The sequence below is a fragment of the Melopsittacus undulatus genome, chromosome 6 (genome assembly GCF_012275295.1).
Source record: "Melopsittacus undulatus isolate bMelUnd1 chromosome 6, bMelUnd1.mat.Z, whole genome shotgun sequence".
Lineage (NCBI taxonomy): Eukaryota > Metazoa > Chordata > Aves > Psittaciformes > Psittaculidae > Melopsittacus > Melopsittacus undulatus.
In genome coordinates this window covers 62,963,840-62,976,133 of record NC_047532.1, presented here as the reverse complement: position 1 = coordinate 62,976,133, position 12,294 = coordinate 62,963,840, and the positions used below count along the sequence as shown (strand labels likewise).

General features: G+C 36.9%; 1 protein-coding gene across 4 annotated transcripts in view; it reads right to left on the bottom strand.

Moving 5' to 3' along the window:
- COL11A1 (collagen type XI alpha 1 chain) overlaps positions 1 to 12,294 on the bottom strand; it is a 168,456-nt gene that overhangs the window by 137,843 nt on the left and 18,319 nt on the right. For all 4 annotated transcript variants that reach the window (XM_031054761.2, XM_031054762.2, XM_031054760.2 and 1 more), the window contains exons 2-4: positions 9,326 to 9,493; positions 3,120 to 3,333; positions 510 to 672 (exon numbers count right to left, since the gene is read on the bottom strand). In XM_031054761.2, coding sequence (XP_030910621.1) covers positions 510 to 672; positions 3,120 to 3,333; positions 9,326 to 9,493 — 545 coding nt within the window. The remainder of the gene's footprint in view (positions 1 to 509; positions 673 to 3,119; positions 3,334 to 9,325; positions 9,494 to 12,294) is intronic.

Sequence of the window (12,294 nt, the reverse complement as noted above, 5' to 3'; positions counted from 1 at the left end):
AAGAGCAGTAAGTGGGATAAACAATATAATGGATTCGTATTACACAGAAAACTTTCCAGGTCCTTCTCCCCCTCTCTCAGATACTGTTAACATGCACAAGTGTCTGTAAATGTTTAAGAGAGGCAGAAGTAAAATGATTCAGTATCATACTACTCAACTTTTCCAGAATAATTCTCCTAAGTATCTCAGGTACCTCAGTATTAGGCAGAAAAAAAAAAGACATGCAAGCCCCTTCCAGATACAACAATCTAAAGGCCAGAAAAATGCGTCGCATCTTCCAACAATAGAGACACTTCCCTGGTTTACTTTTCTTTTATTTCATCCTATCCTACCAGGTTCTATAAATCAAAGCTTTGACATTATAACAGCTTTTGCCCCCCCTCCCCAAAAAAAAACAAACCCCCCAAAAAGCCAAACAAAAAACCCCAACCCCAGGCATTCTCATTTTCATTAAACATTTCGCTCAACACAAAATCACTCAACTCCATTTGCTCAGTACAGATTTTTACCTCAAAAACTTCTTCATCCAAAATCCTGGTTCCAAAGACAGTGATGCCATTGGTGTCCACAACTGTTTTGTCACTTCTTTCAAGTGGTTTTGTAGATTTTTTGTTACAGTCAACAATCATTGTAACGCTTTTTTTCTCCACACTAATAGCTACCCGATGCCACCTATTAAAAACAACCCAAACAATTCTACTGTAATTTCTGGTTTTAACAGGTCATTGTATTCTTACCAGAACAGTTTATGGTAGGTCCTGCACCAATCAAGTCACAGAATTTTAATGCCTCCATTTCCTCCTTTCATACATACACAAATGAAAACAATGTTTTGTCTATTTACTGTGTAACTTCTGTCACTTAGTACAAAAGAACAGGACAAAAGTTCTGTCCTTAGTATAAAGGATTTTGAGCCATAGCTCATTGTGAATATCCTGTATAAGATGAAGTTCAAGCTCCTCTGAAGCTTTACCCAGAGAACATTTGAAAACCCAAATTCGGAGCAAATGAACTGTTTACATTTCATTAGATTGAGCATCTGACAGCAGATTTGTTGTTTATGAATGCGCTTGATTGTCCAAATTACTTGAGTGATTACTTGTGCCAATATATTTAATCCAGCACCTTAGTCTAAGTTATTTAGATTTTAATACTTGTTTTCTGTGATCAATCACCAAATTATTACCATGTTCTTTTGCTTATTTGAATGTATCTCATAGCTATAGACATTTTTCAAAGATGTACAACAGTTCCAACACAGATGCTTCTCCAGATACATATATTTACAAAACCCTTGCCACTACTCCTGCAACAGTGAATGAGGCAATTCAGAACACTGACAAATTATTTTATTTTAGAGACATCTGAGAACAAGGTTTTTTACATAGTTTGCCCAACTACGCTATATCCTTTATGAGAATTTATTATCATGACAAACCACATTAATTTAGTGAGCTTCTCTACTATGACAACTTAAAATATCAAATAGCAAGAACGGCCCACCTTGTAATCTACTAGGGACCAAAACATGAAAGAATCTTTGATATATCAGGGCAAAAAAATGTCATATTATGGTAAGAGGAAGGCTGGAATCAAATTATTTCAGTTGGCATTGGCAGCACTAAGATTGTCTACATCAGAGAGACAGCTTAGATCACTGTTTTAAAGAGCTTCTGTATATCAAAAGAAAGACCTTGAAGCTAATGGAATCTGACTGCTAAAGAGTATCACTGAGACAGAACTATAATTCCATGTTTTCTCTGGAATACAGTTAAAGATTATCATTATAAAAGCAAACTGTCCATGCATCCTCAGACACATTACTCTCTTTACACTTCTTAAATATATCTCATTTTGAGATGAAGATTGTTGTCCTAGAGCTCTCATAAAATAGCTGACTCAGATGAAAATTGTCACTCTATCTTTTGAAAGCATGTAGAAGCTGAAAGCATGAAATCACAGCTCACTGTGCACACGACTGACTCCAGCTGACTTTGAAGTTGTATAGTCTCACTGCAGGAAATTGTACCAAACCAAATTCATGTTGATTTCTTCATTTTTTATCAGTTTATCAACATTTTGGGTAAAATTCTGAATTCCATGTCAAAGTGTCATTATTTAGATGAAGCCAACAACAACAATAAAAAAAAAAAAGTCTGCTACTTTGTATTATCACTGCTTCTGCTACAGAAATGCATCAGGTTTAGGTTTCATGGCATAATTCTATTCTCTGGTAATACAAAGGCTAGAAGACAATTACTTTTTTCTCTTTTTCATCCTTTACTGCTTTATGAACATATGTCATTATAGATGAATTTCTGTCCTTACTTCTCTACTGATATTTTTTTCTCTTTTTATTTAGCTTTAATAACATTTCTTTCTGTGTGTCCCTGAAAACTCTGGCTGCTCTTCCTGGACTGCCGTACAATGAGTAGAAAATCTTTAAAAGAGTGAATGTTCATTTACAAGCATCAGAATGACATTCCCAGAGAATGGCTGCTTGTCTACAAAGGGAAGTTACCTACAAAAAACGTTAACAACTGCATTAATAACACATTGGGTGTTTGAGATTAACTGCCTTTATGGAAGGTATTGTATAAGTCCTTGCAGCAAAAATTAATTGTTCATCTTATCCTTCCTTCACTCCTTTATATATAGCCATTTCAAACCACTCAGTATATGTGCTGTTTCTGTTCGGGGTAAGAGAAATTTTATGCTCTCTTGTCTTCACTCTTCCTTTCACCTTTAAACGGACAAGGCCTTCCAGTGAGACAATTCCTTGAGGTGTTTTGAAAACAGTTTCTTTCTATATTGCACAAGAAGAATATTCATAGGCTTAGCTTTGGTGACTTTATCTTCTATGATCATTTCTTCACTCTTGATTTATAGAAATGGCAAATATGTACAATGGTTTGGCTTTATTTGTAGATGTATACACCATCGGAAGCTGGAGCTCTATTCTGCTGCAAAGGTTCTCTGATTTTGTACCACAGCAGTCCAACTAGCTGGAAACAGCATTAATGATTTATTTAAATATTTCAGATAATTGTTTGTAAAGGCCATAATCACTTACACAGTGGTCTGTGGTACTATTTTTCATCTTAAAATTTTACACTTACTTGCCATCAGCAATGTTGACAGTCCTGAAAAGCGGATAATCTTCTGGGGCAGGTTTTCCATTTTGGTCTTCGAATAGGAAGACAGGGGATCTACCAACTTCAACACCTACTTGCTGAATTCCTTGCTCATTGTAGACAGACAGAAGGAAGGACTGGATCCCCTTTTTAGGTTTTATTGTCATCAATATTGAAAAATCTTCTGGAAAGTCTCCCCCTGTAAATAAAGTGATAAACAAATTCAGAAAAAAAAAACCCACTCTTTAAAGATTTGCATTTTTCTATAAGCACAGAGGATCCCTCAAGCAAACTGTCGTGGGTTTTTTAATTTTCAAAAATGAAAAACATAAATATTGAAAAAATACATAACTAGTTTTATTTAGTAGGAGATTTAGGCAAAATCAAAGAACATTTCATTTTCACTTATTCCCTAATGCTTTCTCTTTGAAATAGCAATTATATATCAATTGTTGTTTCAAACTTTACAACTAAACACAATTAAAAGCGGATAGAACTTTCTCATAAAGAAGGACTGAGGTTTGTACTCAAGACTGCTCCTGTTGAACGTGGTGGTAAATCTGCATTTCACTTGATGTGAATGTCTATTAGGCTTAATAACCAATGAAGTGTAAGACTGAGATTCTAAAATTCAGAATATGCATTGGTGCCATGTGGCTTCGGCTTTGACATGCAAGAAACAGAGGGATAAGAATCTAATCATAATGTTGGCAATTAATACAACTGTAATTCTATGTGCATAAGAGTAAAATATTCTTAAACATTTTAATAATATATTAAGTTTTAATAAAATAATATGTTATATTTTTGTAATTAATAAAAGTATGTAAGATTTCTACATCAAAAGCTGATTTAGGAATTACTTCTTCCAGTGGAGAAAACTGCTTCCAAGACAAGTCTTGTGGGAAAATTCTCAGGAACCTAAATTCTCCCATGAAGACAAGCTATTGATGGCATTAACTCTTAATATACAGTATGAAAACAGAATGCATAAAATCTTCATTGCTCTTTAAATGACATGCTACTCTTCTAAAACAGAAAATCCTTACCCTTATACTTACACTGTCTACTGCAATGTTGGTTTATGTGCTTTCTAGCATCTTTTTAACTTATTTGCAAAGGTTGTTGAAACACTAGTAATAACAGCCCACTTTAGGGCTTTTTTTGACATCTTATTTTGAAGGATCAGAACTAAATAAATTGAAAGAATTTAATTTACTCTAGTGAGTCTTTGGTCAAGCTTTTTAATGACAAAGGCAAAGCTGCTAGTTTACAGTTTAAATTAAACTGTATACCTTTTATCATCTGAGTAAATAGATGACAGAAAGAGGAAAAGAAAAAAAAAGATGACTGTCAACTAAGTCCAGATAAATTAATTGAAAAACACTGTCTGCACTATTAAGCTGAAAAATATTTTGAAAATGCTTAATGCAGGTGATAGTAATTCAGCTAGTCTGGACATGTGCTCTTCAAACAGATAACATCCTATGAAAAAAAACCCTTGGAACTTTTTAAGAAAGGTCACCAAAAATTATTCATGTGCCTTAGTTCAGTAGTTTCTGTTATCACTGCTGTCCTATATTAAGGTTTTATAATTACACGGTGTAGGTGTAATATACATAAATTTCCTCCAAACATGGTTTTGTTTTTAAAAGTCAAAAATGAATGACATTCTAACATATAAAACTTTATGAATTTCTATGTGTATATATATATAGAGAGAGAGGGAGAGTTCTTGGACACATACCTGGAATAGTTATCAAAGTCTTTTCAACTACTTTCAAATTTCTTGTTTATTGGTACAGTTGGATTTAAACAATTACCAAAAATAACAATTGGAAGGAAAATTGCTAGAAAAATATTTGTGTGTATATATATATATATATATATACACAAGTTGTCATTCCTGTCATTCCTATATGCTTTTGTAAAAGATAACTAACAACACATAGACAGTACAACAAAAAACTAAGCAGTTATTTTCCCAATCATAAGAGGCCTTCCAGTCAGTGAAGTCTGGGAAGCTAATAAATATTATTAGATCCACTTTTAAAAGATGGTTGTATTGATGCTCCCAGCTTTTTGGATTCAAAGCTCCCTTTGAGCTACAATAGCTAAAAGAATACTTATAATTCCTGATGAGTTATAGGAGTTAGATGAAAGCAAGCAACAGATGCATTACAACTTGTATTGTTTAGCTAAAATGATGTCTCACCACTTGGTCTTATCTTTGCTATCTTCTCTTAGTCCTTCCACTAGTATAGAGCAGTAAGAACAAGTGACATGATCACTCAAATATCTTTAAGAATAATCTCAGAAAGAAAAGAAGGGTTTTTCTTGCGGTGGGAAGATGATGCCTGTTCTGCAAGATTCAAAAGAATGCAACAACCATAACCAAAAAATTGTTTCTCGATTCCTTACTGAAGTAGAGGTTAGCATGACATTCTCCTGCATTAAACGAGGTTTTCTGATGGCTTCTTTTTATACCACATGAGCAGTGCTTTTTGTCTCCTGCACACAGAACTGTTGCAACAGACTGGTAAAATCAAGCAAACCCATTCCAATTGTAAAGCAGAAACTGAAAGCATTTCAGAAGAGTACCTAAATTAAGGCATTCAAAGGCTATAGAAATTTAGATGCCAGCCAGCAACACGAGGTACTTACTTGTTCTGGCATTCAAAAATCATATGAACAGTTACTACTGTAGCTGCCAGATCTCCTCTTTATTCTACAATTTCAGTTAATCTATACTCCCAGACTTCTAGCTCTAGACTCCCAGGCTTTGATTTCAGCAGAAGGTGCTTGTACTATTCTAAACTTTAAAAAAATCAGTGATTCCAAGGCAGTTTAATCTTATATCCAGCTGTATTTGAATGCTTATTTTTAAAATTTTTGTTGCCCACTTGGCTTCAATGACACCCATTGTAAAACTCAGAATATAAAGGAGCCAACTTTAATACACTGTGCAATTTGGGCAGTCTTTCAATACCATGGATCATTTTTGCATTTTTTTTAAAGAAAGAACAGCTGGTATTCTGCTAACCTTAATTAAGTAAAGTAGTAATTAATTATACACACAGTCACACTAACATCAGTAAGACACTGTGGACTGCAATTTGCCTTTCAGTGAATGATATTTTCAGATGGACAGCTCTGTTAACTATATGCAACTGTCCAGAGTTCTGCAGTAGCAGTCATTTTTCTCCTTCTCAATAGCTAGTGCAATGCTGTGTTTTTGACTTTGAGCCTAGGAACATCGCTGATAACACCCATGTTTTTAGTTCTTGCTCAGTAATGTTTACATATGTTTATGTATAGGTATATATGTTTATATATATGTTTGTATATGTATGTTTATATATGTGTTTATATATGAATACCTCAGCCAAAGAGGTATTCCATACCACAGCATTGTCACTGTATAAACTGGGGGCGGTTACCCGGAAGGGGAAGATCACTGCTCAGTCAGGCTAGGTATTGGCCAGCAGGTGGTAAGCGGTTCTATTCTCTTTCCTTGTTATTTCCCTTATCACTATTATTATTGGTGGTAGCAGTGGTGGTTTTCTGTTATACCTTAATTACTGGACTGTCTTATCTCAGCCCATGGGAGCTACATACTTTGGACTCTCCTCCCCATCCCTCCAGGAGCAGGGGGAGGAAGGGGGGGGAAGTGAGCGAACAGCTGTGTGGTTTCTGAGTGAAACTAACTGAGCAACTAAACTGAAATCGTTGTTAAAATCTTACAGAATCATAGACTCATAGAACAGTCAGGGTTGGAAAGGACCTTAAGATCATTCAGTTCCAACCCCCCTGCCATGGGCAGGGACACCTCACACTAAACCATATCACTCAAGGCTCTGTCCAACCTGGCCTTGAACACCGCCAGGGATGGCGCATTCACATCTTCCCTGGGCAACCCTTTCCAGTGCCTCACCACCCTCACAGGAAAGAACTTATATCAAATCTAAACTTCCCCTGTTTCAGTTTTAACCCAACACCCCTTGTCCTATCACTACAGTCCCTAGTGAAGAGACCCTCTCCGGCATCCTTGTAGGCCCCCTTCAGATACTGGAAGGCTGCTCTGAGGTCTCCACACATCCTTCTCTTCTCCAGGCTGAATTTTCTCAATCTGTCTTCATACAGGAGATGCTCCAGCCCCCTGATCATCCTCGTGGCCCTCCTCTGGACTTGTTCCAACAGTTCCATGTCCTTTTTATGTTGAGGACACCAGAACTGCACACAATACTCCAAGTGAGGTCTTACAAGAGCAGAGTAGAGAGGCAGAATCACCTCTTTCAACGTACTGGTCATGCTCCTTTTAATACAGCCCAGAATACGCTGGCTGGGCTACCATGGCTTTCTGGGCTGCGAGTGCACACTGAAGCCGGCTCATGTTCAGTTTCTCTTCAAGCAACCCTCACAAGTCCTCCTCAGGGCTTCTCTGAATCTCTTCTCTGCTCAACCTGTAGTTGTGCCCAGGACTGTCACAACCCAGTTGTAGGACCTTGCACTTCACTTTGCTGAACTTTATGAGGTTGACACCGGCCAGCTCCCCAGGGTGTCAAGGTCCCTCTGGATCCCCTCCATTCCCACCAGCATGTTGCACCACACAGCTTTGTGTCATCACAAACTTGCTGAGGGCACCCAAATCCCACTGTCCATGCCACTGACAAAGATGTTGAACAAGATCAGTCCCAACATCAGTCTCTGAGGGACACCACTCGCTACTGGTTTCCAACTGCACATTGAGCCGTTGACAACTTTTTGAGTGCGACCATCCAGCCAGTTCTTTATCCACAGACTGGTCCATCCATTAAGCTGAGAGACAAGGATGTCATGCAGGACAGTGTTGAATGCTTTGCATAAATCCACATAGACAATGTCAACTGCTTTGCCCCTATCTATCAGTTTTGTAGCTCCATCATAGAAGGCCAACAAAATTGTCAGGCAGCATGGCCTTTAGTGAAGCCATGCTGGCTGTCACCAAGCACCTTGCTGATTCCAGAAGAGTCTGCTCCACGATTTTGCCAGGCACAGAGGTGAGACTGACTCGTCTGTAATTCCCTGGGTCATCCATTTTCCCCTTCTTGAAAATGGGGGTTATATTTCCCTTTTTCCAGCCATCGGGAACTTCACCTGACTGCCATGATTTTTCAAATATGATGGAGAGTGGCTTAGCAACTTCATTTACCAGCTCCTCTCCTACAGCATGCCTAAGGTCTTCATTCTCACAGTCACTGCATCTGCCTTCCAAGACCTGAGTGGCGTGGTCAGAGCACTTGCCAGTGAAGACTGAGGGAAAGAACCTTCATTAAGAACTCTATCCTTCTCCAAATCCAGGGTAGCCAGTTTTCCTGTTTCCTTCTGGAAAGGGCCCACATTATTCCTAGTCTGTCTTTATATTACTACAAAATAAGGTATGTTTCCCCCTTTTAGAAATCTGGGATGATATCTGTTATGATTTCTACTTTGAAAGACAAAAAAATATTTTTCTTCCCCAGTATCTTCTCTGTATGTTTGTAGACTGACTTATTCAAATTCTACATGATTTATCAAAGCAGAAAAGTTAAATGTTCCAAGACTTTGATTTTTTTAATATTCTTATTATCATTTTCCCCAGTGATAAGTGGCAGCAAAATAGCAGAAGTATCCCCTCAATAGCCAAAGAATATTTTCCAAAGCATGATTTTTTAATTTTAAAGAAATTTGAGAAAAGAGGGAATCACATTACCTTCTATCCACAACTAGCCTTGTTTAGTCCCCCAAATACCCAGATGCTTTTAGGTAATTCCTAACAGATGGTACTTTTGGGAATGATTTTGCAATGGCCAACCACAGTGCATTTCTACCACCACAGCACTACTCCAGGAAATACTGCTTTTAAATGGGCTACTGAAACTGGAGGAAACTCGCCAAAGCCACCAAATAAGCTTTCCATCAGATACCACCATGAAAGAACAGGTAATACGGCTTCCAGGCCAGTTCTGCCAGTGACACAGAAATTGATGAAGGTTTATAACCAAAGCCAATAAAACCATATTCACTCAGTGGATAAAGAGCACATCCTGTCACTCACACGCATGTTCAACTCTGCAGATAACAGAAATGTTTTGTGGTACTGATGACATAAAAACATAAAAACACAGGCAGTAAGATAATTCACTAAAGTAAAAGCTTTCTGACAATCTTACCTGGGTACAGCTGCTTTGTTGGGGCACTCAGCTGTGCAGTTTTTGAAACTCTGTAGGCTACATCCGATCCTTTTGAATCCCTTCTGTTTGTGCAAAATCCTGATGTTCTTGATACTCCTTCTGGTAAATTGTGAAATTCTAATGCTTTTAGCACATCAACAGGCTCAGCTGACAAAAAGGAAAAAAAAATAAATTACTCATCTTGCATCTCTACAGTATTCAGCCTCCAAAAAGGATAACGATTTCACTACAAAAGTGTATGTTTAATCGTTAACAGTAGCTGCATCCTATTCTGATTTATTGAAGATTACTTCTATGCTAGAATATTATTTTAACAGGATTGTTTAAATATATGAGAGTTTATCCCATCCTATTTAACTGTTATGATCAGATTTTCAAACTACTTGACTAAACATTGAAAATCACTGTTTCCCAAAAGCAGAGAAACCTGGTGATTGAAACTTACAGCATATTGTTTTAATCTGTGATTTCTAAGAAGTGGAACCGATTTTAAAAGTTTGCAGAAAAGTTTCAGAAGCATTTAGCTACTAATAATCTGCTATCAGAAACTTGATTGTTGCTAACATTAACATATATTCTGATTATATATGGCTGTTTTAGCCAATACAAAGTGGTAACAAAGAAACTAATTTTTTTTCTCACCCAGTTAGAGAAAGAAAAATGTACCTGCTTTGCCTGCAAGGAATGAATAGACTGAATAAGTCATTATTTCCAAGTTAAAATTCAAATGGACTTGTTTTGTACTTTAGAGCCCAACTACAGTCAGGTTGTATTTATGCTCAATTTAAAGTTGAAATCCAGAGCTGCTATTGCACCCATACTGATACAATATTATATATATATATATATATATATAAAAAGATCAATTTACATAAATATATGTAAAGCCAAAAACAAAGCCTTAAACTATAGTAATTCACCATGTCAAAAGGGCCAAGTACTGAACAGAGAAGCACTTCAACAGAGGCAGTAAGAGAACATAGCTTGCCTACTGCATTATTTTTCCCCCTACAAAAAATTAAAGTGTTTATTCTCGTACTTCCTATAGATAATGGCTTCACTAATTTATTTTTTTAGCGGAAATAGAATTTCAACAGGTATTTTTTTCACTGGGACTATTCTGCAGCTTTCGTGTTGGCAAAACTTTTCTGGAAGACAAAATTTTCCATGATTTTCACTGTTAAAGCTGAGAAATGTGTTTGGTAAATTTGACCCATGTTCACATTTTTGAACTGCACTGTGGCATTAACTATAGCTCTGTTATTACTCATTTTATGTGTCAAAAAACATCAGCTTTAGGCCCAAAATTCATTGTATGCGAATATTCAACTCTTTGCAAACAAGTGAAAGAGCAAAAACATAGGCAAAGTGATATTCTATTTACAGTCACTGAGCAACATCTGTACCTTCTTTTCTTACTATTTGTACAGTTGTAGGCAGTGTTACTATTTTTTCATCATTTACTATTTTTTCATCACTGTAGTATCTCAGATGTCACTTTAGTATCAATAACAGATGTGAACAAGGTCAAGTTTAACTAGCTCATCCTACTCATCTCGCATTGTCAAATATGAAGAATTCAACTTTGTAGTTAAACCTATTTTTGAATACCTAAAGTATATTCTTTAAAAACAAAATCTGGGGTTTTCTCAGTCAGCCTAGAATGCACATAACTTCTTTTGTCTTAAAATACATTTACAAGAAAATGTTTATGAGCTTCTTTATTTTTTACTCCCATCATGCAACTTCTCATTCCCTTCTTCCATCAGATGGTGATACCAAATATAAATTGAATAGCCAGTGTTTGCTGCAAGCTAATCCATGTGGAATCAATGAATTTATTTAAAACCAACATATCCTGCAGATTCAAGAAATTATGTTTAAACATTCTCAAAAGAAAAGTTTCAACAGTGGGCAAATTCTGAAACATTAATCTTACATCTCTGTTAAGTACTGACTAAATAATTTTAATGGACATAATGCATTTTCTATGGGGATTCCACACAGTTCTAAAGTTACTCCCATACTGAAAGAACTGCCACACTTGTTTTTCTGGTAAGCAATGGCTATTTTTGCAGTACCCATCATAACTGGAACCAGCAAAGCAATGAAGAACCACTCCTAAAAAACAGCTTAGATCCTAACTGCTTACAGGTAAACTGAAGTATAAAGGTCAAAGAGAAATCCTTGCACACCCAGCACTTGCCTGCTCAGAAGACTAAGGGAGAGAGGTAGGAAGCCAGCTCACTGAGTCAGGGAAGAGCATACTCTGGAAGCTATCAGCTAAAACCATGGCTTCTCTCAGCCAGCTTCTATAGGTTCTGCAGTGCTCAGTGTCACTGTATCCTGGGAGCTTCAGTTCTTCCTGAAAACTGCCTTTTCTCCAGCATTCTGCTCCCACATGATTTTGGGAATGGTAAGAAATGGCCAGAAAGAGCATCAGTGCTAAGGCCATGTAGTTTGCCTGTTTGCATAGTCTACAAATTAAGATTACATCTTGTAATGAGACAATACTGTAGCCTATATACTGGCAGATCTAGGGTCTCTTCCAAGAACTTCCTTACAGTGCCTAAAGCAGCTTGCCTAAGTGATTTTACCTTCTAGCCTCATTCCCTTTGATAGTTTTCTCATAAGAGAAGCAAGCAAAACTGCAGATTAATGATATATGATGTAATGCTTTTCTATCCTTCCAATTTGGTGTTAAAATGGCAACAAAATAACCAACAAATAAGAATCACGCAAACAATTCTGTTCACCTGATCTTCAGGTGCAGTTAATTCTCCTTATGAAACTCAGCTTTGAAAACTTAACTCTGCTTGCCATGGCAAATTTGACAAAATGCAAGATCCAGACCCCGAAAGTGGGTCCCTTCATGCCGGTGGTTGTGGCCACACTGCACTGTTACTTGAAGGCCACCTCCTGCAGGCAAGCCAGACAAAGCTGCAAAA